This window comes from Henckelia pumila, unplaced genomic scaffold (genome assembly GCF_033568475.1).
Source record: "Henckelia pumila isolate YLH828 unplaced genomic scaffold, ASM3356847v2 CTG_429, whole genome shotgun sequence".
Lineage (NCBI taxonomy): Eukaryota > Viridiplantae > Streptophyta > Magnoliopsida > Lamiales > Gesneriaceae > Henckelia > Henckelia pumila.
In genome coordinates, this window is record NW_027331826.1 from 3,801,687 (window position 1) to 3,828,676 (window position 26,990).

The 26,990-nt window shown below is 37.7% G+C and overlaps 1 protein-coding gene across 1 annotated transcript; it reads left to right on the top strand.

The window, feature by feature from the left end:
* The first annotated feature begins 1,360 nt into the window (after positions 1-1,360).
* Positions 1,361-26,433, top strand: LOC140871164 (chaperone protein dnaJ GFA2, mitochondrial-like). Its single transcript, XM_073273598.1, has 19 exons — positions 1,361-1,420; positions 1,511-1,595; positions 1,698-1,791; positions 1,892-1,969; positions 2,648-2,730; positions 2,833-2,916; positions 3,001-3,039; positions 10,365-10,472; positions 11,099-11,143; positions 11,221-11,308; positions 11,513-11,577; positions 11,692-11,766; positions 17,170-17,242; positions 19,110-19,201; positions 19,312-19,383; positions 19,665-19,721; positions 20,018-20,066; positions 25,573-25,639; positions 25,989-26,433. Exons 2-19 carry the CDS (start codon positions 1,521-1,523, stop codon positions 26,083-26,085), a joined length of 1,341 nt encoding a protein of 446 aa, XP_073129699.1. The 5' UTR covers positions 1,361-1,420; positions 1,511-1,520; the 3' UTR covers positions 26,086-26,433.
* The last annotated feature ends 557 nt before the right edge of the window (positions 26,434-26,990 follow it).

Below are 26,990 nucleotides of genomic sequence, written 5' to 3' on the forward strand. Positions count from 1 at the left end.
GGTTTATATTGTGAATGTTTAAATTTATAACCTTCCACTATTGACGCTCTCAAGTATCTAACAACTTGATCACTATTATTTGAATGCAGTGACATAAAATTATTTCGGTTAAAGAAAACTCGTGAGTTTGAAACATTATAAAAATGAAATAAATCCCCCTCTGCCAGAGACGGAGCTAGAGGGGGGGCTGTGGGGGCCCTCAATTTTTCCAAATTTTTTTGTATATATTATATATATCATATATATAATTAATTAAATTAAAAAATTAAAAACTCTTTTTATATTTATGAGATCAATGTATATTTTTCATTAATTTCGTAAGAATAAACTATAATACAAAAATTTAAATAATATGAATCACATTTAATTGCAAAGATTTTGAAACAAATGTATTCAACGATTTAATAAATAAAAAACAGTTACCTTTAAATAAGTATTTATATTTTTTTAATCTAATTTCTTGTACAATCATCAATTTTTGAATGTATCAAACTACTAAAATTATAATCACTATTCAAAAAAATTGAAAAATAATATAAATGTTAGTATGTCATAGATATATTAATTAGATTAATTTAACTATCTCAATTTTAATTTCATAGAGCGTGAAGTTTTAGGTGTAAAATTTGTAATTAAATATGGAAGATTTATGTGTTTAACATTTATTCATTGATATTACACTTATACATATTTTGTTCAAAATTTCATAATTAATTTAATCATTACTTAGTTTGAAATTGTATATAAAAAAATCGAGTATAATAATTTATCTAAATATAATATACATGTAAATAAAAAAATTACATATTATTTTAATTTTTAATTTGCATGTTAAATATTTTCTTTGCAGTTATTAAAATTTTAATTTTAGTATTTTAAATATTGAAAAACTTGAAATAGTTGTTTTTAACTTTTACATAATTTAATGTGAAACCACATATTTAATTTTTATTTTAAATTTCTTTATAATAAATTCAATTTTTTTTTTCAAAATTTTAATTATCTTTCTCAATCATATGAGTCAATTTTTTTTTTTAAATATTATTATGTATATATATATTTTAAATTTTTTAAGAATTAATAATTATATTATACTAAATTCGCCCCCTCACTTAAAAATCATAGTTCCGTCCCTGTCCTCTACCATCTTTGTAATAATATGAGTAATTTACATTCACATTTCTTACACTTTTTGTTTTTGGCGGTATTCATCTTCCTTGCATATTTTAATTTTTACATTTAATAAGAAAGATGAATGTCAAATGCGTAAAATGTAGATGATAAGAATGCAAATGATCGGTAATAATATCGATAATTTTTTTTTACATTAAAAAAACAAACGAGGCCGGTTCGTTACGTCGGTTCGGTTCCTTTGACCATTTTCGGCATCTTCACTCCCCACTAGAACCTTCTATCACCGGTGTGGCTTCCTTCTTCTCCAAATTGAATAATAATTAGGGTTTCTTTAGGGTTTTAATTAATTATCTCTCGGTGGTTCCTAATTGTACAGATACCTACCGATGGTACGGTGCCACGGCTTCCGGCTCGCGCGCCGCTCCTTCAATTTGTTGTTCCTTCGCAATCCCTCTGCCTCCGTATGCATCATTTTTCACATGGCCTTTATGAATAATGTTACCTTCTGCTATATATGTGTTGTTGTTTTAATATATATTTATTTTGCTTTGATTCATTTGCAGTTGTACGAATCTTTATTGAAAGGGGATTGCAGGAGCTTCAGCTCGGCATTGTGCGATCCGTTGAGGGCCCTTTTTAATTCCAATTTTAGAAATGGTACTTGAAATTTTGTTAAAAGTTCCATTGTCTTACTCGCTGTATTTTTCTGGCTTGGATTATGTGTTCCTGATATTATTATTTGGTTAATGCAATGCAGAGAGTAATGAAAAGCATTGGCTGAGACTAGGATTATTAAATTATAATCTGGGAGCAGCACGGTCAATTCATGCCACTGGTATCATTCACATGTTATTTTGTCAATCTTTGGTGTTTTCTTAGTTGAGGTTCTGGGAGTTTCTTATTGATATTTTCCTGTAATAGGAAGTTGAGTGTTTGGAATGAGATATTCATGACAAAAAATTTGAATTATGTAATGTAATTTATATTAATTTGTTGGCAGAAGTTACATATTGTTGTTGGCCTAGTATCAAATTATTAAAGAAAATAATAATTTTCAGTAATATATCTTTGTTATCTATTTGTATCAACGTAAAATTTTAATTGACTGGATAATGCGCTAGGCCGCTAACAGCATTAATTGATGGTACATTAATGACTCAACCTTAGTTTCTAGGTCTTCTTTATATTTCCTTCGAACCATGAAAGCAAGCCTACTAAGTAAGCTGGTTAGCTGAATATCACTCAGCGGCCACAACGGGATGTATTGATCAAGTATAAGAAGCCTGCTATTTCTTAATTAGGTGATTGTGACCCTAAAAATTAAAACTCTCAGTGAACCTTTTAGTTGCTCAGTCTGCAATTAGCTTTTGTCATTATCCTGTAAGTCTGTAACGCTGTTCATGTTGCTATTAATTTATGTTTGAGAGCACATATTAATTCGTCACCGGTTAAGTTAATTGACTGAATTATTCTATTCTCCTTTTTTTTTTCTCCGTCTACCTTTGCTGATTAGCGCAATTGTCAAGAGATTTTTATGATGAACTCGGTGTCAGCAAAAACGCAACAGCATCCGAAATCAAGAAAGCTTATTATGGGGTATATTCGTGTTTCTTCGCCTTTTGTCTTCTGAGCTCCCCTCCTATTTTTTCTCTTCTCTTTTTGCTCCCACATAATCTCAGTTATTTCGCAATTTTGCAGCTTGCAAAAAAGTTACATCCAGATACAAATAAAAGTGACCCTGAAGCTGAAAAGAAATTTCAGGAAGTTCAAAAGGCTTATGAGGTACACTCTGAAAGCATTGGCATTTCTTGGCATAAGCTCCTAGATTTGTGCATTTTCTTGAACTTTTTATCCAAAATTGGGCAGGTGTTGAAAGATGAAGAAAAACGCCAGCAATATGATCAGGTCTCAAATATATATTTATCTACAAGTAACATGTTTCTTGAAAATTGCAAATCTTATGTTTAACTTCATAACTCTGCGTTCATGGCTCCATTTGCTTCAGCATCGATACTATTAATAAAGCAAGAGCTCCTAATGTAACTAATTTTTGGTGAAGTTTTTTGTCATAATCCCAAAATTGCCATTCACACATTTTAGATTTTTTTATTTTTATTTTTTTATTATTATTATAATTATAATAAAAATAATTAATAATTAATATAATATAATAATTTATAATAATAATAATAATAATTATTATTATTAATTAAATAATTATAATTAAAATAATTAATAATTAATATAATATAATAATTAATAACAATAATAATAATAATTATACTTATAATTAATAATTAATAGTTAATTAATAATAATAATAATAATAATAATAATACATACTTACATACATACATAAATACAATTTGCTTTAAGCTTATCTTCAACAAAAGGGGAAAGATCATTAAAAAAATAAGAACAAAAGATGCACAATACTTAATATTCATATGATTTTGTTACATGATAAAGTGTGTGCGTAGTGGCTAGTTCATATTAATCTTTTATTATGCTGTATAGTAAATGATTTAAGAGCTATGGTTTTCTTCCTTCTCAGTGTAGGTCTAGGATCTAATTTTAGGTGTCTATTTTCTTGTTTGGCATTCCCAAGTTAATCAAAAACTCGGGGGCCTCAGAAGACGCAGGAGACTCAGCAGCTTCAGCAGCAAAGAATCAAGGTTCCACAAAACGAGAGGGAGGGATCATTAGAAGCGAAGGAGAATATTAAGCAGTGCTTAGTCAAAGATTGGACAAAAGCTATTATTATTACTAAGGCGAGGGTTGACACTTCATGGGACTTGGTTAGATCATTACTTGGGAAGGAAGTGAAGAGCAGGTTAGAGTTACTTCCTTTTCAAGCTAACAAAGCAGTATGGTGGCTACAAAGCAGAAGACGCTTCATCCTTCTTGAAGCTCAAGAAATGCTACCTAGAGAATAGAGTTACTTTGTCCTTCGAAGAGTGGAGACCCCTAATCAATAGGGAACAGGAAGTTTTCGCTTGTTGTAACAGCTGGGTTAGCATTTTAGGGCTCCCGTGGGACTTATGGTCCAATGATTTGTTCAAAACAGTGGGCGAGCAGTGTGGAGGATTGTTGGATATCAGCTTGGACACTATCATGTTCAAAGATTTGTCGACAGCTAAAATAAAGGTGGTAGGTCCTGTAGGTGGCTTTATTAACAGTTTTTTGCAAATCCAAACGGATCAAGGACCCTTGGTGGTTCGCATTGTGGTGAATTCTGTTAATCTAGATGCTTATGAAATCTATGAAAAACGCTCGTACGCCCAAGTGGTGGTCGATGGTGTGAAGGTGCCAGTTGGTTGGGGGGGGTGGATTAGGAATTCGATTAATAAATCGGTAGATAAGACTGATTTTGCTGCGAAGCCTATGCTCAACAACAGTGGTCAGCTCAAAATGAAGACTACAGTAACGGTGAACTGTCCTGGTTTGAGAGAGCAGGGAGTGAAATCACCGTCCATAGGTGATCGCAACAAACTTCTCAACAAGATTAGCCCTAAAGGGAAAGAGGATTTTTGTAAGGGTGTTATCCAGTATAGTTCGGGGTTAGCAGCGGCGGCAAATGAGATTAAGTCGTTAGATGTTGTGACACCATTCAAGCATCAGTCTCTACCATGTTTCAAGAAGGTGTACTCTAGGAGAAAACCTATCGTGGCTGTTCAGCAAACTTCTGGATTTGCGGAGGGGGGCAGCGTAGTGTGCCCTTTGGATCCAGAGGTTATTTTGTCTAGTAACAAGGATCCCGAGTGGATTAAGGAAGATTCGGTCTTAGAATTCGGCGGAGATAACTTGTCAGAGGTCTCAGACTCGTTTGCGTCAGACAATGATCTAGAAGGGGGATCTGGCAACAATTCACAGATTCAAGATGGATTGGAGGACATCAGGGACCTCTTTGGGTCTCCAGCAGGTAAGCATTCTTTTCATCCTTTGGTTCATGTTAATATTCCTGATCCTGAGGGGGTTTCGACTAGCCTTCCTTTCAACCTTTGCCTTCCTTCTCTTTCGGGCCATTCTTTTCATTCTGTTGGGGGGGTGAGGAGTCAGTGGGGGAGGGGTTAATCTCGCTGTTGGTTAAAAAAACGGATGATCAGATTGGAGATGTTCTGGGAAACCGGAAAACCTTAACTTCTCAAGGAATTGAGGAGGACAGTGCTCTTCTGGGGAAGAAAATAGGGATCAACGATTGCCTTGCTAGATTGGAGGTTAGTCGGGTGAACTTTAACAAGCCAGAATCAGAGGAAATCCTTCATAGGAGCTCATTTTACCTTAGAGACCCTACCGCTGATAAAGCATCGGTGGGAAACCAGCAGTTCTCGGGCCGTGGGGTAGTTTAATGCAGATTTTCTCTTGGAATATTAGAGGGGGAGGCTCCAGCAGAAGGAGGAGTTTGATTCGTGCGATCCTTAGGAGGGAGAAGCCGGACCTAGTGGTCTTCCAAGAAACCAAGCAAACGAGGGTTGATAGGAGGTTTATAGCGAGTTTGTGGAAGTCAAGATTTATTGAGTGGCTGGAGTTGCCAGATTTGGGCAGTAGAGGGGGTATTCTGGTGGCATGGGATTCTAAGACGGTATCAGTGAAGGACAACTTAATCGGAGAATTTTCAGTTTCGGTTAAAATAGAAAAGGGCAGTAATTCTGATTTGGTGGTTTTCAGGGGTTTATGGCCCATGCAATCCGAAGGATCGGCAATATTTTTGGGAGGAATTGGCAGGACTGGAGGCGTTGTGTAACCCTAACTGGTGTGTAGGCGGAGATTTCAATGTGGTGAGGTCTCTGAGTGAAAAGTTGAACAGCACCATCTTGACCAGTAGCATGAGGAACTTTGACTCTTTGATCAGAGAGTTAGAGTTGTGTGATCCTCCGCTTTTGAATGGCAAATTCACTTGGTCTAACATGCGAGTGTCCCCTATTTGCTACAGACTTGATAGATTTTTGTTCTCAGGGGGTTGGAAAGAGATGTACCAAGTTCAGTAGACAACGGATACTGCCGAGAATCACTTCAGATCATAATCCAGTAATTTTGGACACCACAAAAGGGGAATGGGGTCCAACTCCTTTTAGGTTTGAAAATATGTGGTTAAAACATAAGAATTTCAGAGAAGAGTTCGCAATTTGGTGGTCGAGTAAAAGTTTGCAAGGGTGGGAGGGGTATAAGTTCATGAGGAAATTGAAGGACATCAAATCGGACATTAAGAAATGGAATTCAGATAAGTTTGGGAACTTAGATGCGAGAAGGAAGGACTTGGAGAGCAAGATCAGTGAGCTGGATACTAAGGAAAGCGAGGGACTTTGGGAAGACAATTTCGTGATAGAGAGAAGAGTTCTTAGGAGTGAAATAGAGGAGTTAGCTTGTAGGAGTGCTCAAAAGGAATTTCAGAAAGAAAAAATTAAGTGGTTGAAGGAAGGGGATTGTAACACGAGATTTTTTCATTCTTTACTCAGCCAGAGGAGGAGTAGATCGAGAATTGAGAAACTGGAATTGGAGGATGGAACCTTTTGCACGCACAGTGAACTTATCAAGGCGCATTTGATCGATTTCTATCGCAACCTCTTCAGTAAAACAGGTAATGGGGAGGGGTTCGGCATAGAGGGAGTGGAATGGAGCCAAATTGATCACGATGATATGTTACAGCTAGAGCTTCCGTTTTCAGAAGCAGAAATCAGAAAAGCAGTCTTCGAGTGTGATGGATCGAAATCTCCGGGCCCCGATGGTTTCACAATGGCAGTTTATCAGGATTGTTGGCAAATAATCAAGGGGGATTTGCTCAAGGTATTTGAGTATTTTACGAAAAAGGAATAATTAACGGTGAAACAAATGAAACCTATATTTGTTTGGTCCCAAAAAAGAAAGATTCAGAGCGTATCAAGGACTTTCGACCTATTAGTTTGGTAACCAGTTTGTATAAGATCATCGCCAAGGTGCTAGCTTCGCGTCTGAAAAAGCTAATGGATTCTACGATTGCAGATTCACAAAGAGCTTTCATCAAAGGGAGACAGATTCTTGACTGCTGTCTCATTGCTAACGTGATGGTAGAAGAGTTCAGATTGAAGAAAAAGAAAGGATGGGCTTTTAAAGCAGATTTCGAAAAAGCATACGATAACGTGGATTTCAGATTTCTGGATCTTGTACTCATGAAAAAGGGATTCGGTGAGAGGTGGAGAAGATGGATCAAAGGCTGCCTAGACAACGTCAACTATTCGATTCTTATCAATGGCTGGCCTTGTGGCAAAATAAGAGGAGAAAAAGGTTTGAGGCAGGGAGATTCTCTATCTCCCTTTCTTTTTAACTTGGTAGCTGATGTTCTTGCTAGGCTGATGGACAAGGCTAAGGCCATGAACTTTATTCAAGGCTGGGATATAGGGAGGGGAGGAGTCGAGGTTTCTCACATACAATTTGCAGATGACTCTCTATTTTTTGTGAAGGACGTAGGACATCTAAGATTTTTGAAGGACATTCTGTTTTCTTTTTGCGAAATGTCGGGTTTGAAGATCAACCTGGATAAGAGTGCTTTGTTGAGCATTAATTCTGAGGCCGAAGTGGAAGTAGAGATGGCTAGAGATTTTGGTTGCGGGCTGGAGTCTTGGCCCATTACTTACCTGGGGTACCTTTAGGAGGAAATCCTCTCAAGACATCCTTTTGGGAGCCGGTGTTGTTCAAAATGTCAAAAAAGCTGGCGAGTTGGAAAAAATCTTTTCTATCGAGAGGAGGTAGACTAACCTTGATTGAGGCGGTGATGAATGTCATTCCGTTGTATCAATTATCGCTATTCAGAATCCTTAGGGGTGGCGGGGACCATGGAAAAGTTAATGAGGAATTTTTTGTGGGATGGGCCGGACGGGGACAAACATTGTCATCTGGTATCTTGGGAAAAGGTGAGCTTGCCAAAGAGTAGGGGAGGGCTGGGGATCGGCAATATCCGTTCAAGGAATAGAGCCTTGTTGGGTAAATGGTGGTGGCGTTTCTCGGAGGAGGGTAATTTGTTGTGGAAGAGGATTGTGGCAAGCAAATACGGCATGCATGAGAATGGATGGGATGCGGGACTGGCAAAACATAACACTTTTCGGAGTCCCTAAAAGTTCATCTCTAGGATTTATCCGGATTTTATTCAATCAGTGAGGTTAGAGGTCAAAGGGGGAAATAGAATTAGGTTCTGGGAGGATTGTTGGGTAGGGCAATTCTCATTTCAGTTTCTGTTTCCTTCACTTTTTCAGATCTCTAGCGCTCATAATAAATCCATTTCTCATTTTCTTTCTAGCGACTCCATCTCTTCGTTAAATTCTCCTTCGTGGGATTTTCATCTTCGTCGTAATATTAGGGATGAGGAGCTGGGTGAGTTGTCTAGTTTGTTGGAAGTTTTGGGTAGGGTTAGCTTAGTGGAGGGAGGGGAGGATGTTCGGAGGTGGAAGTGGGTTGATTCAGGAGTGTTTTCAGTTAAATCCTTCTTTGATTCCTTCTTCTCGGAAGATTTGTATCCAAAATTCGATCTTTTCCACATAATCTGGAAGTATAAGATTCCCTCTAAGGTAAAGGTATTCGCATGGACAACGGCGTTGGGAAGATTGCCGACTTGTGATGTGATTCAAAGGAGGTTTCCGAATTGCTCCTTGAGCCCTAATTGGTGTGTGTTGTGCAAACAAGGGGCAGAGAGTCAAGATCATTTGTTGGTTCATTGTACATACACAAGTTCCTTATGGTGGTTGCTGCTGCAGGAAGTGGGTTTGTCATGGGTGGCACCAGGTTTCACGAGAGAGCTATTCGGAGCAGATTTGGGTTGGTCACTGGGAACTAGGGGGCAAATTTTGTGGGGTGTTTTAGTGCATTGCGTTTGTTGGATTGTTTGGCTAGAAAGAAACAGAAGGATTTTTGAAAATGAAGAAGATTCGATTGAAGTTACTTGGGACAAGATAAAGTTGAGCGGATCAACTTGGTTACACAATATAAAAGAATTTCAACCTTTTGCTATTTCAGATTTGTATAGGAATTGGAACTTAGCTTTGAGCTGGATTTACTTGAACCTCTTTTGAGGATTAGTGGATCACTGGTCCACTATTTGTACTTCAATTATTTTAATTATTAATAATATTTATGTTTCTCATAAAAAAAAAAAAATTGGTCGTTAAATTGAAGTCCTCAAAACAAAATTGAATCTTATAATTTGTTTTCGAATAGAGAGGAAAAAGAAAATTAAATGACGAAAAGTACAAAAAAGTGAAATGATAGAAGTGCAAATCTGCATATGGTAAGTATGAAAGTTGTAAACCGCTGGTGAGTGTTTTTAATGTGTGTTTGTGATGTGGGTAGAAAGTGAAATTGAAGGTGTAACTATTAGCAAGTGGTTTTTGGCTAATGCGCCTAAGGTTTAAGTAGAAAAAAATTGAATATTAGGATAATAAGAACTTGAACTAAGATAAAATTTTGAAGACAGGATGCAGTTAATCAATATATTTTTTAGGCTTCTTGGACCAACTTATAGTATGTGATATGAATTTTACCCACACTTAATCAAGATATACATAACTTACATGTTCAAATGCTTTAAATTATTTTTTTATGTGATTAAAGATGTGTTTCAAAATAATTTAGATGGATTATTTTTTGTGATTTCTTTAATATATACGAAATCGAGTAATTGAGTTTATTTATTGTCTCAATTTTTTTTCTTATTTCTTATACCTTTCTCCAATTGTTTCTTATGACATGTTAAGTCTGAAGTTATTAATGCCTTCTCTTGTAAAAGTAATATAGCAAAGACAATAGTCATTATATGTACCCCACATACGATTCAAGTGACTTTTCCTGGCATATTTGGGAGTACTGTATGTTTGATGCATATATCTATATCTGACAACTTTTGTAGTAAGTTTTCCTTCACTTTTCTTTCTGTACATATAATTTTCCAAGCAAAATTCAAAATGAAAATTATATTAAATTTTGGTTACAATTCAATTCTTGTTACTTAAAACATATACTAGTAGCATCCTAATGCCCGCATGGACTCTTAAGTTTGCAACTTTTCTGAAAATTATATTATCTGAGCTCTATGTTTTACAAAGTGCATGGTTGCATCTGATGACAGAAATCTACTATACCTGTGATGTAAAGCAGTTGCGTGAGTGCATGGTGGAGGAAAACTTTATCTCCTTTTTCCAGCTGCGACTAATTTTTTTTTTTTTTGTGTTTTACTGTTTGAATCTGAAAAAATGCCCATCTAACAGCTTGGTCATGAAGCTTTTGAGCAAGCTAGTAATGGTGGAGGTCCTGGATTTAATCCATTTGAAGGAGCTGGTTTTAATCCTTTCCAGGACATCTTCAAAAATGCAGACGTAAGTTTATGACCTTAAATTACTCTGCTGTTCACAATTTTTATGGCTATCATGGTTTTCTCAAATATCTTGGACTCCTAATTCTCTCTCAGTGCTCTAATAGTATGATGAGAGTTGCAATTGATCGGGTATTGGGATGAGTTAGGGGCTGAAGCTGTTGTAAATAGCAATACAATGCTGCAGTCTTACAATATAAGTATTAGAATGGTGGTATCCAGAAACTGCAAGAACATACGATGGCCAAGGCATATGGAAGTAGAATTATGTTGTTCTGCTCCAGAAACTAGATTTCTAAGTTGAGATTTTTTTTGGAGTAACTGACTTGTATATTGGGGTGCATTGTTGACCATCACCCTTGCAAGTGTGGAACTAACGACCAGTGGCTATGGTCATTAGTTCCCGAACTCAGTGGTACTTATGATGAAAGAAAATGTATAAGTTATACATGGACATAGTTTCAACGTGTAACAATTGACTTCAAGGCAACGGCCAACAGACCTTAACGTATAACACTTACACTCATCATCCTAAACTTGACCTTTTTGCCTCAGTTTTCCTTGTGGTTTCTGCTCATGTTTGAAAGATCTAATCTATGTGTGTTTTGGTATGATTTATTGCAAGATCAGATTTTCAACATCTTCAATAGGAACATGGGTGGTGAAGACATCAAGGTTAAAACTTTGTGTCTAATCATCAATGACGAATTTAGTGATTTAATACATTCTCCTAATTTGAGGCATTGATGCAGGTTTCTGTTGAACTATCATTTATGGAAGCTGTCCAGGGATGTACCAGAACTCTATCAATCCAGACTGATCTGGCTTGTGAAACTTGTGGTATTGGCTTTCATCTTTCCTCCAACAACTTAAGAATCCATGAGGCTCTCTTCTGGATCCTTTGGCTTTGTTCATTTTTGTTGAATCCTAACTTTGTTAAGTTGATTTTGAGTTATATGACAAGAAGGCCAAGGTTCAATCATGTCACTATTCCTCTATGTTATCTCATACCTGGACTTTAATAATTCTTCTTTTGCGTGTTAGGTGGAACTGGTGTCCCTCCTGGGACCAGGCCGGAAACTTGTAAGCGTTGTAGAGGCTCTGGCATGGTGGGTCCCTTTGGCCGACTGCATTGCGAATTCCTGAATTCATATTACATTTGAGTTTTTTTCCTATGAAAATTGAACGCCATTCATATTGATTATTTTGGTTTGCCTACCCAGATTATATCACAAAATGGTCCTTTCACGCTTCAATCTACTTGTCCAAGTTGTGGAGGAGCTGGAAAAATTGTATCAGTATGGCATTTCTCTTGTTCTATGATTGCTATTTTTTAACCACCCACCTGATAGTTTTTTTGGTTTGTCATTGTGATTTGATGTACTGGGCTTTCATGAGGTTTATCTTGACAGTTTATAAATGGCTTTAGAGGCTGCGGATGATCGTGACTTTACTAGAGTTATTACATACACTAGGTTTGTCTGATGCATTCATGGAAGTGCATTTGCATGACAGTGTTGTAAAAGGCGCCGCCTAGACCCGCCTAGGCGTCGCTTAGGCGCTAAGCGGTTGCCCACCGCTTCGCTTTATTGCTAGGCTATGCCTCTAGGCGTTGCCCGCCTAATCTCGGCGCCGCCTAGGCGGATCCGCCTAGGCGGTTACTATTTTTTATTAAAAAAAAATTAAAAATGAAAAACTAAAAGAGAGACGCGAAGCGAGAAACAAACACAGAAAGAAAGAAGAAGCGCAGAAAAGAAAGTCAAACAAAAAATTAAATCTCATATTACATATGGAGACTTGATATCTATTAATATTTATGTTATTGTTGTTGTTGTTATTATTATTATTATTATTAAAATTTTATAAGAGTTTCGTACAAAAATTGAAAAACATAAGACTATAGTAAAACTCATTAATATTTCAAGTTATTTATTATTTAGGTTTTAAAAAAAAACCGCCTAGGCGTTTCGTATAAAAATTGAAAAACATAAGACATAAAAATTATATTTTATAGTAAAACTCATGAATATTCCAAGTTATTTATTATTTAGGTTTTTTAAAAAAACCGCCTAGGCGGCTAGGCGCTAGGCGTTGGGTCGCCGCCCGCCTACCGCCTAGCGCTTTTTAGAACATTGATTGCATCAGATAAAGTTTAATTTTTTGTCATACTGGCATATACTCCCTGGGTTATAGATTTAATCAATTGAACCTGTTGGGGAGTGTTGGAGATATGGATATTATCTTAAATTTTGAGTATTTTTATCTTATCATTTATTCTGTAGGATTAGAAGATAACATATCTAGTTTGAATAATAATACTGAAACATAGGGATTTTAGATTATTAGGTTAGCTTTTCTTCTATTTATATTGTACTCTAGAAGTTAGTAAAATATATGAGAAACAATATTTCTCTCCCTTCTCTTGTCGTTCATATTTTTAACATGGTATCAGAGAAGGTTTCTGTTCCGTATTAATCATAGTAAAAACAGCCATGACGGGAGAGTTCTAAGGAATCCAAGGAGTCTACCTCAGATGTATTAAATTCCAAAATTTTTTTAAAGAGGTCTCAATGCAAGTTGCATGGGAAGCCTGCAAATTGGAAGCCACGCAGTAGGGGTTATGATAACAGGGGGTTTAAAGCAACTGCTGAAAGTGTTACAAACCCATCTTCATTCCCTGATACTCAATCAGTGAGCATTAACTTGAACAGAGATCAACTGGAACATCTTCAGAAGCTGATTAGTCAACCCATGACAAAAATTCCATCAGCCTCATGTACCCTAGCTCAAACAGGTACCTTTTCCACTGCATATAGAGCTGTAACAGAAGCAAACCAACCCTGGATCATCGATTCAGGCGCTTCTGACCATATGACAGGTAGTTCCCTGCTATTTTCATCTTATTCTCCTTGCCCTGGCAATATGAAAGTTAAAATTGCGGATGGAACACTTTCCACTGTTGCTGGTAAAGGTTCAGTTCGCATTTCAGATTCATTAACCCTTCACTCTGTTTTACATGTCCCAAATCTGACCTGCAATTTGTTATCAGTTTGCAAGCTCACCATAGATCAAAATTGCACGGCTAAATTCTCCAAGTCTTGTTGCATATTTCAGGAGCAGGATTCGGGTAAGACAATTGGCAATGCTAGAGTGGAAGGAGGGCTCTATTACCTTGAAGCTGTTATTCCTAAGAATAAACAAGCTTTTCAGGCTGAAATAGATTCTTCTTTTTCCAATAAAGACACAATTATGTTATGGCATCGTAGATTAGGACATTTAAACTTTCAGTATTTGAAACATATGTTCCCATCTTTGTTTGGCAATAAAAGTTCTAGCTTGTCCAGCTTGTTATCATGTGAAATTTGTCAACTAGCCAAGCACACACGCTCTGTTTTTCCTGCTACACCCTATAGATCAAGTCGCCCATTTGCATTAGTTCATAGTGACATCTGGGGTCCATCACGTGTAAAGAATTATTCTGGGGCTCGATGGTTTCTCACATTTATTGATGATCATACTAGGGTGTGTTGGGTCTACCTTTTAAAAGAAAAATCAGAAACCGGCCAAATTTTTCAAAAGTTCAACTCTATGATCAAAACACAATTCCAAACCACCATTCAAGTCTTCCGCACTGATAATGGCCGTGAATACTATCAATCCATTCTTGGGAATTATCTTTCTAGTGAGGGTATTATCCACCATAGTTCTTGCCCAAACACACCTCAACAAAACGGCATTGCCGAGAGAAAGAACCGTCATCTCTTAGAGGTGGCCAGAGCTTTGTTGTTCACTATGCATATTCCAAAGTATCTTTGGGGAGAAGCGGTGCTAACAGCTGCGTATCTAACCAATAGAATGCCTACCCGAGTCCTCAATTTTTACACCCCTCTCTCAACTCTGTTAAAACAATATCCCCTCTTTCGTGCCATTTCATCATTACCTCCTAAAACATTTGGGTGCACTGCTTTCATGCACAATCACAACCCAAACAAGTCCAAGCTTGACCCTCGTGCCATAAAATGTGTGTTCATAGGTTATTCAGCAACTCAGAAAGGCTATAAATGCTACTCTCCGGAGCTGAAAAAAACCTTTGTGTCCATGGATGTCACGTTCTTTGAGTCTCAGCCCTTCTTTCCCACCACTTCTCTTCAGGGGGAGAATACGGTTGAAGATCAGTCATGGGAAACTCCTTTACCACCATCACCTACACCACTTCAGCAAGTTTCCGTGTCTTCCAGCCCACTTGTGCTTGTGCCTAACAATTCAAATGACAGTTTCATACCTACAGAATCTAAGTCTACGATGCCCATAACAGAAACTGAAAATTTGGAAACAGGGGGAGATGAAGCAGCACCGAAATTCTTTGTTTATTCTAGGAGAAAGCAAGCTGAAGGGATAGAGCCAACTAAAGCTCAGCAGAACCAAGAGGCTGAACCGGATCCACCTCCACAAGCCCTTGAACCAGAGGTAACCTCTTCCGAACTTGATATACCCATTGCACTTCGCAAAGGAGTAAGAAAATGTACTGCACATCCTATCTCACATTTTATTTCTTACAATAATCTTTCTCCCAATTTTCGAACCTTTACTTGTAACCTTTCAACTAATGAGATTCCTAGAACTATTCATGATGCTCTAGCAAGGGCAAATTGGAGAAAGGCTGTATTTGAAGAAATAAATGCTCTGAAAAAAAATGGCACATGGGAGATCACAACACTGCCCAAGGATAAGAGGACTGTGGGATGCAAATGGGTCTTCACAATTAAGTATAAAGCAGATGGGAGCATTGAGAGGTACAAGGCGAGATTGGTGGCTAAAGGATTTACTCAAACTTTTGGCATAGACTATCAAGAAACTTTTGCTCCTGTAGCCAAATTAAACACTGTGAGAGTTTTATGGTCATTAGCTGCTAATCTTGATTGGCCATTACAGCAATTAGATGTGAAGAATGCGTTCTTGAACGGGGACCTCAATGAAGAGGTGTACATGGATTTTCCTCCTGGATTTGAAGAAAAACAGGGAATTAACCAAGTATGCAGACTGAAGAAAGCTCTATATGGACTCAAACAATCTCCTCGGGCGTGGTTTGAGAGGTTTACTAGATCCATCAAAAGTCGTGGATATATTCAAGCACAAACTGATCATACTCTATTTTTCAGACATTCCAAGGATGGGAGAATTACTATTTTGATAGTCTATGTAGACGACATCATCGTCACTGGAGATAATCTTGAAGAGGCAGACGAATTGAAGAAGTTTTTGGCTACTGAGTTTGAAATCAAAGACCTTGGAAATCTTAGGTATTTCTTGGGAATGGAAGTAGCACGAAGCAAACTGGGAATCACCATATCCCAAAGGAAATACACTCTAGATTTGTTGAAAGAAACAGGCATGTTGGGTTGCAAGCCAGCCAAGACACCAATGGAGCAGAATTTGAAACTTGGACCAGGAGATAATAAGAGTAACGTTGATCGAGAAGGATACCAACGACTGGTTGGAAGGTTAATTTATTTATCTCACACTAGGCCTGACATTACCTATGCTGTAAGTGTGGTTAGCCAATTCATGCACTCTCCATGCAGCATACACTTGGAGGCAGTAAGAAAAATTCTAAGATATCTCAAAGGCACTCCTGGAAAAGGTCTATTCTTCGGAAAAATGGAACCAAGATTAATAGAAGTTTGCACAGATGCTGATTGGGCAGGGTCAGTAATGGATAGAAGATCCACCACCGGTTATTGTACATATGTGTGGGGCAATCTTGTAACATGGAGAAGCAAGAAACAATCGGTAGTGACTCGGAGTAGTGCAGAAGCTGAATTACGCGCTGTTGCTCAAGGACTATGTGAAGGCATATGGTTAAAAAGGGTACTTGAAGAACTGAGAATACCCAACAAAGAACCTATGAGGCTTTATTGTGACAACAAAGCAGCTGTAAATATTGCCCACAATCCGGTCCACCACGATAGAACAAAGCATGTTGAGGTCGATAGACATTTCATCAAAGAAAAGATTGAAGATAAGAGTGTGTGCATGACTTATATTCCTTCAAGGCAGCAAGTTGCAGACATCTTGACTAAGAGCCTGTCGAAAACAGCATTTGAAGAATTGACAAGCAAGCTAGGAATGATAAATATCTATTCACTAGCTTGAGGGGGAGTGTTGGGGAGTGTTGGAGATATGGATATTATCTTAAATTTTGAGTATTCTTATCTTATCATTTATTCTGTAGGATTAGAAGATAACATATCTAGTTTGAATAATAATACTGAAACATAGGGATTTCAGATTATTAGGTTAGCTTTTCTTCTATTTATATTGTACTCTAGAAGTTAGTAAAATATATGAGAAACAATATTTCTCTCCCTTCTCTTGTCGTTCATATTTTTAACAAAACCGTTTACCCTCGTCTAGATTATGGTGTTGAGTCAGTTTATGTTCATCGTTGTGAGGCCAAATGTTGAAAGATATTGACAATATCATTTTGGTGTTTATTTAAACTTAAATTTAGTCTAAAGTAATTCTTAATTCTATTAGAAGATATCTTATTATAACTTTTCAAAGGTTTGTGGCTTGAATTTATGCATATGCGGCGATGACTAATCTGCTGTTTGATAGTTTTTTTGGCATAGTCGTGAAATCTGATAATTAAAATGAATTATTTAGAATAATTATATCTTCTGACTTCAAATTTGAACCAGAGCTTCTGCAAGTCCTGCAAGGGTAAGCGAGTATTGAGAGGGCCAAAAACAGTTACATTGAATGTCATGGCTGGTGAGTTTGTTATAAATTCAGTCATTATTTATTTTGCAATTTGTCTTTTTAACAGCAGTTATGACTTCTGGTCAGCAGTTTCCTCCTGTTCTGGGAATTTGATGTACATTATTTTCATCAACCTCAGTGTTAAAGGAGACTTAATAAGATGCAACTTCACATTGCCTGGGAAATGAGTTAATGTTGTTGAACTTGCTGCTGTTAGGGAGAGAAATGTTAGTTTATTTCCACTAGTAATTAACCAAATAGAGTTTTTCTCTTTGAAGTGTACTCCAATAAAAAGCTTGTTAAATTTGCCAGTATGTTTTAATCATAGTTGTTAAAGGCAACTGGGGTTCGCGGTGGTGGAGGAACTGGATCGGAAAATAGCGGGAATCGAACCCGCATCTTCTCCTTGGCAAAGAGATATTTTTCAACAGTATAACATAACTTATATGTTCGTGTCAACCAATCCCCATAACGTTTTCTAAAACTCTTTGACCCCCGAATTTTGAGTATCCTACTTTCACGCCGTCGTGCGAGCCTCCCACTGGGGGCCCGCTATGCCAAAAGCGAGAGAAACCCCACGCGGGAAGGGCTCGTGCAGCTGCAGCAGGGGCGAGAGGCGCCACCAGGCGACCCCAGGCGCAGTGTTTTAATAAGGCGAGCCCAGGCGCGCTCCTGGGCTCAGTTTTTGTTTCTGTTTTTTACATTTCTTTTCTATTTTTAATTTTAACATAATAAAAGGAAAGTCTATCAAACCCTAGAATAAAATAAATGGGCTAAGGAAAGTTATATATTTTCCCTTTTTTAATTTAAAGAACATTTAATTGAGTTTCCATTTCCCAAAATATTTGAAAATTACATTTATAGATAGATAGATAGATAATAAATATGAATTAGGATCTAAATTGTCAATCTGCCTTAAACTAGAATCTAAATTGATTGACTGCAAATTAGTAGAGAAATTCCCTACACTTATTATGGTAAAAAAGAAAAATAAAAGTAAACAAAAAGTCTACTAGTAATAGGATTTCTTAACTACACACAACATTCTAAAAATAAAATCTTAGTATTCTAGATTAGAAAACTAAAAATAATGCAGAAATATGCCAAGAATGAAATATTTTTTTACTGCATTCTTAAAAAATATGCACTTTACCACAAAATAGTAGTAGTAGATAAATATTTTTTATGATATGATATATTTTTGTTTAGCTTAATTATTTCAATAATAGTGTTTTATCATATAATAGCATTAAATAAATGTAGTTTTCTGAAAAATTAATGGTGCGCCTTGCTTCGATAAGGCGCGCGCCTCACCTTGCGCCTTGCGCCTCAGGCTCCAGGGCCCTTTGCGCCTTAGTGCGCCTTGCGCCCTTAACAACTATGGTTTTAATCTTTCTTCATGGTGGAATTGGCACGGGGCAGGCAAGGCCGGTGAGGCGGGCGGGTGGGTGAGGCTGTCAAAAGTCAACAAAATTCTAAAAACCATTAATACATGATGCACTCACACTTCAAAACAAAGTAGCCAACCCAACATCCACAAGTGTCACAAACCCTGCTCGAACCTCCCACACCGCTGCTACCAGCCCACTAGGTTAGCTCTTGTATATTTCTAATAAATTATGTATAGTATATATTAAAAAAATTCAACAGCCTATGTTAGGCACTGCCGAGGCGGTGGGCAGTCACTGACCCCCCACCCCCCAAAACCGCCTACCGCCATTTACAACAGTGGTCTGGGTTAAGAATGGAGTTGTGACAATTAGCAAAATGCGAGTTGAGAACTTATCTGGTTCTTCATTGCTTTGTGTTTATTCATGTATATGCCAAAGGTCCAGCCATAAGAAAATTTATCATTTGATTCTACACTGTTGATTTGCAGGGGTGGACAACAACGAAACTATTAAGGTTCCCAGAAGTGGTGGAGCAGATCCCGATGGGAATCAACCTGGTGATCTTTATGTTATGATCAAGGTTCCTTGCTTAGACACATCACTGCATTTTGTTACTTTCTTTCTCTGCATATGGTAGCTCAAATGTGGTTGGAACTTACACACTGAAGTCTGGATGAATGCATTTTACAGGTCAGAGAAGATCCAGTATTCCGTAGAGAAGGGGCTGATATCCATGTAGATGCTGTTCTGAGCATCACTCAGGTAATACCACTCAAGTATCTTTTCTTACATTTTGCTCGTAGAACAAGAAATTATTTCTTTCTCCAAACTGATAGTTGTTAGTGGTTTGATTTGCATTTGTCTTAAATTTGTATTAATTAGTTAATAGCAAGTTACTTGCATTAAGATGTATTATGCTATATGTTTTAATTTGAAATTTTTATATGAAGAAACAAAATTGATGGTTGTCCTGATGTCTATTTTGTCATGCCTGATGACCTGTTCTTTTAGCTAGGTTAACTAATGAACAATTCTATTTGCAGGCAATTCTTGGAGGAACCATCCAGGTGCCCACCCTGTCAGGAGATGTTGTTCTTAAGGTCTGTTTTGTGGTTTCTTTAGTTATTTATTTCTTGTTATAGTGATGTTACTTCTTCTATGTCCATATTTTACTTTCTCCTTTTTCAGATGAGATATTGGATTTACTTCTCGGTTTTTCTGTCTTCTGTTTTGGGTTTAGAGATTTGCAGAGGGGTTGGTATTGGGGTTTAGTGTGTTAGTCCTCAACGCCTTTTTGTTGTAGGATGCTTTACTCTTACTATTATCAGTTGCTATTGCTATTAACCTTTCTTTGGGTGGTTTTCCAACTGAATCTCGTTCTACTTCTGGTTTGTAGGTTCGCCCTGGCACTCAACCTGGCCAAAAGGTTGTCTTAAGGAAAAAAGGTATGAGTTTTCCTGGGTAAATAAGTGTCTCCTCAATTCTAATCAATGAGTTCAGATATTATAACCATTAGTTCATACTTGTTTGCCACCAATTTTGCTATTTCATATGTGTCGGTGCTTTTTGATTCTTTATTAGCCTTTTTGGGCTTCATGTAGTTGCTGGCTTGTTTCTATTTGGCATCTGAGTGTGATAATATGTACTGGCATTAGAATGAGTCCCAGTAGCATTACTGGAATAATCTATTTTGGTCGCATGGTCATGTTGCAGTTCATGTGAGGCATTAGTGTTATTGAAAGGAAAAGACCAGCCAAGTTATGGAGGGTTTAAACCATCCACAAGCATATACTTCTGGCACTCATAGTTCTTGGATTTTGCTAAGCGTAGATATTTGTTGAATATTTTATTTCCTTAATTCCTAATATTCTCTATCTTTGTAATATGAGTAAATTATATTTTAAAGTAGGAATAGATTATTTCCTTAATTTAACTTATTCAGATTTATAAATTAGGTTGTATCATTCATTCATCTTTCAATGAGAATAATATTCTTTCTCTACAATATATTGTTCTATATTTTCTACATGGTATCAGAAGATCCGGGCAATCTCTCGCCATGATCTCGTTCGGCAGTATGGCATCTTCCGAAGAAGAATCAAAGTCCAAACTGCCGCCCACCAACCCTCCCGTGCACCATCTTCCCGACGCCTCTCCTTTTTCTTCTATCACATGCCATAAATTAACCGGCCACAACTACCTCCAATGGTCTCAGTCCGTCAAGATGTTCATCTGCGGCAAGGGAAAGGAGGATCATCTCTTCGGTGCCTCGAAGTGTCCCGCTGTCGGTGATGAAAAACTCAAGCTGTGGACTACCGAAAACAATATGGTCATGTCGTGGCTCATAAATTCTATGACCCAAGATATAGGTGAGAATTTCCTCCTATACCAAACTGTTGCCGAAATCTGGGATGCGGTTCGGACCACGTATTCATCTAAAGAGAATACGTCGGAGTTATTTCGCATTGAGGGCTTGCTCTATGGTCTACGCCAAGGGGAGGAGGACGTTACCACCTATTTTAACGCTCTCACTCGCTTGTGGCAACAACTGGATTTGTTCGCATCCCATGACTGGACCTGTACCACCGATGCCGCTCTATTCCGCTCTGTCTTGGACACCAAACGTGTATTTCAGTTTTTGTTGGGCCTCAATCCCTCTTTTGATGCTGTCCGGGGCCGTATTTTGGGCACAAAACCAATGCCTGGCTTTCGTACTGTTTTTTTCTGAGGTACGCCATGAAGAAAGTCGGCGCAACTTGATGCTGGGCTCTCATGGTTCTTCTTCGTCTGTTGATGGGTCAGCCCTTGCCACTCATCGACCCTCTTTCACTACTGGCCTAGGTCCTACAGCCCATCCACCAGCAATCGCTGCCCCACTTGGTGAGCCCAACATCCGCAATGGCCGCCCATGGTGTCCCAAGTGTAAATGGCCCAATCACACCCTCGACACTTGCTGGCGCTTCCACGGGAAACCAGCCGATTGGAAGCCGGCTCGGCCTCGTCACTCCACTGCCGCTGCCGCTGATGGCTCTTCCTCTACTCCGCTGCCCTTCACCAAGGAACAAATGGAGATGCTGAAATCTATGCTCACTCCATCCACTGCTTCCCCGTCGCTCCTAGGGGCTGGTAATAGTGCTCATCAGTTTGGTATTGCTCACTGTGCCAATGCTCTCCTTTCACAACCCAAATTATCTAATGTTTGGATTGTTGATTCGGGTGCCTCTAATCATTTGACTGGGAATTTGTTTTTATTTGACTCTTATCGTCCTTGTAAGGATTCTCGTTCCGTTCGCATTGCTAATGGGACTACCTCCTCGGTGGTTGGTATTGGTTCAGTTACTCTTAACCGAGATATTTGTTTACAATCTGTTCTCTTCGTGCCCGAGCTTACTTGCAATTTATTATCCGTGAGTCAACTTAATTTTTCTGCCCATTGCAGAACTGTAATTAATAGTGACTCTTGTATCTTTCAGGATCTGGCTTCGGGGAAGACAATTGGCTGTGCTGATCTTAGTGCTGGTTTATACCTTCTCCAGATGGATACTTCTCCCAGAATTCGGCCTCCAAGTGTTCCAGCCTCATTGTTTTCTTCTTCCTGCTCCGTTTTTAATTCCAATAGGGATAGTGACTTGTTATTATGGCATTATCGCTTAGGGCATCCAAACTCTTTGTATCTCTCCAAGTAGTTTCTGTTTCTTTTCAGTAATAAAAGCTCAAAAAATTTACAGTGTGATATTTGTCAGTTTTCTAAACACACACGTCACTCTTTTACGTCCCAACCTTACACACCATCGGCCCCCTTCTCCCTCATCCACAGTGATATCTGGGGTCCGTCGCGCGTCAATAATGTCACTGGCGCTCGCTGGTTCCTCTTATTTGTGGATGATCATACACGGCTCTCTTGGGTATTCTTGATGAAGGACAAATCTGAAGCAACATCATTGTTCAAAAGTTTCCATACCATGATTCAAACCCAATTCTCAGCCAAGATCCAGATACTTCGTTCTGATCGAGCCCGTGACTATTTTAATGCTGTATTGGGTGATTATTTTGCCTTTCATGGCATTATCCATCAAAGCTCGTGCGCTGACACCCCTCAGCAAAACGGGGTCGCTGAACGTAAAAATCGTCATTTGCTTGAGGTCGCTCGTTCTCTTTTATTCACGACCAACATACCTAAACACTTCTGGGGCGAAGCTATCCTAACTGCCACATACTTGATTAATCGCATGTCATCTCGGGTACTGAACTTTCATACCCCTGTCCATTCTCTCCTTGCACCTTACCCCAAAACGCACCTAATTCACTCTCTTCCCCTAAAAGTCTTTGGTTGCTCTGCCTTTGTCCACGTTCATTCCCAGCACCGCAGCAAACTCGACCCTCGAGCCCTCAAATGCATTTTCCTTGGGTACTCCTCAAATCAGAAAGGCTACAAGTGTTATTCCCCTGTCACTAGAAAATTCTATCACACTTTGGATGTTACCTTCTTCGAAAATGAGCCGTTCTACCCCAATTTCTCAATTCAGGGGAGCGTAGTAGTAAATCTCCAAATTGGGATCCTTTACTGCTCGAACCCTTGAATACTTCCGAATCAAATCCTTCACTTAACCTACAGTCAACTCTGCCTGAGTCTCCGTCTGACCCTGATCCTCGTCAAATAACACTCAAAGTCTATTCTAGGAGAAATAAAGTTCAAACGGAGACGCCACATGAACCAGTACCAAATCATCCAGACCATGACTTACAATTCTCTAAAGTCAGAATCCCCAAAAGATAATCAAGGTACTGTTGATCTCAACTATGACTCTAATAATGATGACATACCTATTGCATTAAGGAAAGGAAAAAGGGCATGCACTCAACATCCAATAAGTAACTTTGTCTCGTTTGAGGGATTATCTCCTGCATATCGTGCTTTTGTTTCTGGTATAGATAAAATTCAGACTCCATCATCTATCGAGGAAGCCTTCAAAGATCCAAAGTGGAAAGCAGCAGCCTTTGAAGAAATCAAAGCCCTCGAAAAGAACAAAACCTGGCAGATTACTGAACTTCCACCAGGGAAGCGAACTGTGGGATGAAAATGGATCTTTATAGTCAAACATAAACCGGATGGAGGCATTGAACGCTATAAAGCATGCCTAATAGTAAAGGGGTACACACAGTCATATGGAATTGATTATCAGGAGACGTTTGCACTAGTTGCCAGACTTAACACTATCAGAGTACTTTTCTCTATTGTTGCAAACCTCGATTGGCCCTTATTCCAATTGGATGTCAAAAATGCTTTCCTGAATGGTAATCTTGAAGAAGTCTACATGGACATATCTCCGGGATTTATGCCAGAAACAATGAAGAACAAAGTGTGCAAGCTGAAAAAATATTTGTATGGGCTGAAACAATCACCTAGAGCATGGTTTCATCGGTTTACAAATGTGCTGACTAGTGATGGATATTTACAGTGCCAGTCCGATCATACTCTGTTTATTAAAAATTCTGATGGCAAAGTTATAGTACTTATTGTCTATGTGGACGACATTGTGCTTACTGGAAATCATGACGGGAAATGAATCGGATAAAAGGTGTTCTTTCAAAAGAGTTTGAAATGAAGGATCTTGGACCTCTTAAATATTTTCTAGGCATGGAAGTGGCCAGATCTTCACTTGGGATTTCAGTTTCTCAATGGAAGTATGTTCTCGATTTGTTGAAAGAGACAGGAATGCTAGGATGCAAACCAATCGACACCCCAATGGATCCAAATGTCAAGATTGGAACAGAAGAAAATCATACACCTACTGACTAGGGCAGATATCAACGATTGGTGGGTAGACTTATATATCTCTCGCATACCCGACCAGATATTGGCTTTGCTGTTAGTGTGATCAGTCAACACATGAATAACCCAAGTGTAGAACACATGGAAGCGATATATCGCATACTGAGATATCTAAAGGGAACACCTGGGAATTGATTACTCTTTAGGAAAACTACATTCAGAAATGTGAAAATATTCAGTGATGCAGATTGGGCAGGCTGTCCGATTGATAGACGATCTACTTCCGGATACTGCTCTTTTGTGTGGGGAAATCTTGTGACTTGGAGGATTAAGAAACAACCTGTTGTAGCTCGCAGCAGTGCAGAAGCAGAATATCGTGCATTGTCTAATGGGATATCTGAAGGAATGTGGATAAAAAGGCTGATCACCGAGTTGAGATTGGAAGATAATCATCCAATCGATATGATGTGTGATAATCAGGCCACCATAAGAATTGCCAGAAACCCAGTACACCACTATCGAACTAAACATGTTGAAATAGATAGACACTTCATCAGTGAAAAGATTGAGCAGAAAGTAATCAATCTCCAGTATGTTCCGAGTCACTTGCCAATTGCAGATATCCTGACAAAAGCTCTAGCTCGACCTACCTTTGATGAGTTGAAGTCCAAACTGGGCATGATAAACATTTACTATCCAGTTTGAGGGGGAGTGTTGAATATTCTATTTCCTTAATTCCTAATATTCTTTATCTTTGTAATATGGGTAAATTATATTTTAAAGTAGGAATAGATTATTTCCTTAATTAACTTATTCAGATTTATAAATTAGGTTGTATCATTCATTCATCTTTCAATGAGAATAATATTCTTTTTCTACAATACATTGTTCTATATTTTCTACAATATTTGTTGTAAACCCAATTAGAAGTAGCATTTTGATGCCCGTAAGTTGCATTCTCATTTTCGAGGAATTTAGTCACTTACCGTGCTCACACATTTTCTTCTGCTTTATGTGATATGGTTCAAACCAAAACCACTGGTCATGACGGATTTTATAAAAACATAAAATTAGAGTCAGTAGATTGTACTTGCCTTACCTTTTTCTTTCCCATTTACAAATTTTTGCAAGCGATGGTAGCGATCGTGGACTAAAGATTAGTAATGTTGCTTATTCAGGTATTAAAGTCAGAAACTCCTTTTCATTTGGAGATCAGTATGTTCATTTCAACGTCAGCATTCCAACGTAAGTACATCGGCAGTAGTAGCTGTAGCTCTTCTCTCCTTTTCTTGAGTGAAATTGTGTGTCCATCTGTCAAATATTTCAAGCATCTTCCTTTTCTTTGGAGATGTTTCATTCCGTAATCTACAAGTTCGTTTACTAAACTACTATTTTATTTAAAGTAAAAATGTGTCTTTTCCAAACGACAGAGTATATGTAAGGGCAAGGAACAGAAGTTCATATGAAAAATTCATATTCTACGAGCACCTAAAAACTCGCATCACATTTGAGGACTACGTTTTTGTCCTTGTGCTTCCTCGAGAGGATTCTATCTATTTCAACTAATTTGTTCTTCTATTGCCTTTTTCGTTAGCAATTTGACCCAGAGGCAGCGCCAATTGATCGAAGAGTTTGTGAAAGACGAGCAAGGGGAAACTGTTAAAGAGGCTGCTGCAGGTGCATCCGGTTGATCCTGAGGGGCAGCGCGAGGTTGTTGGGATCTTTACAATGGTAAATTAAAAAATATATATATATATATATGGTCCTTAAATTCTCTGGAGCTGATATGATTTGGCTGAACAATTTTGAGTTAGAAAAGTAAATATACATTATTTTGTTCCTTCCCTTAGCTGAAGAGGGATATGTAATATTTATGGTAACCGACCTACGTTATAATAGATATAGTATTTTACTGAAGATCATGTTTGGATTAGCATTCTTGTACATAAGAACATAAATTTATTTAGCCCATTAATCCACTATCTACATATTTTTTTATGCCATGTAGTTTCTTAGTTATAAATAAATTCAATTTTACATTTGGAGCATGTTTGTACACCTTTACTGTTATTTGCTAAATAGTAAATACCAAATTTTCTATATTATAAATATAAAAATTGTTTTATCTTTATAATATAAGTTTAACATTTATGATAAATTTCTAAAATTATTTCCACACGTCTATATATCTATATATATATATATATATATATAAATGATTATCCAATCTTCATACTTTTATACTCATTTTGTTAATCGACTATATTGGAAGATATTGGGCAAAACTCGCCCTTGCAAGTTGCAAAATTTGATCATTTGTTTTCACGCTTTTGTCTGAATCGAAGTTATTTTGTCACTCCACATCCGTGTGCTTTCATGTTTTTTTACAACATTCCAGTGGATTGAAGTAACAAGTAATTCATAGTATTTAAATTGAGTAATTAAATAATATAATATCAATATGCTTTATCACCTTGGTTGGATACTTGGATTTATTCGATAACTGACTGAAACACATAGAAGTGTCAGTTTACTTTACTTTACTTTTCTTATTTATTTTTTTTTTGAAATTCGATTGCAAGATATCGTTAAGTAA

What these genes read in the sequence shown, in the direction of transcription:
- LOC140871164 (XM_073273598.1), top strand. Translation starts at nt 1,521, where the DNA reads ATGGTACGGTGCCACGGCTTCCGGCTCGCGCGCCGCTCCTTCAATTTG. An exon ending in TGGGTGGTGAAGACATCAAG is followed by an intron (nt 11,144 to 11,220) that starts GTTAAAACTTTG and finishes GCATTGATGCAG; the next exon opens with GTTTCTGTTGAACTATCATT. An exon ending in TCTGGCTTGTGAAACTTGTG is followed by an intron (nt 11,309 to 11,512) that starts GTATTGGCTTTC and finishes TTTGCGTGTTAG; the next exon opens with GTGGAACTGGTGTCCCTCCT.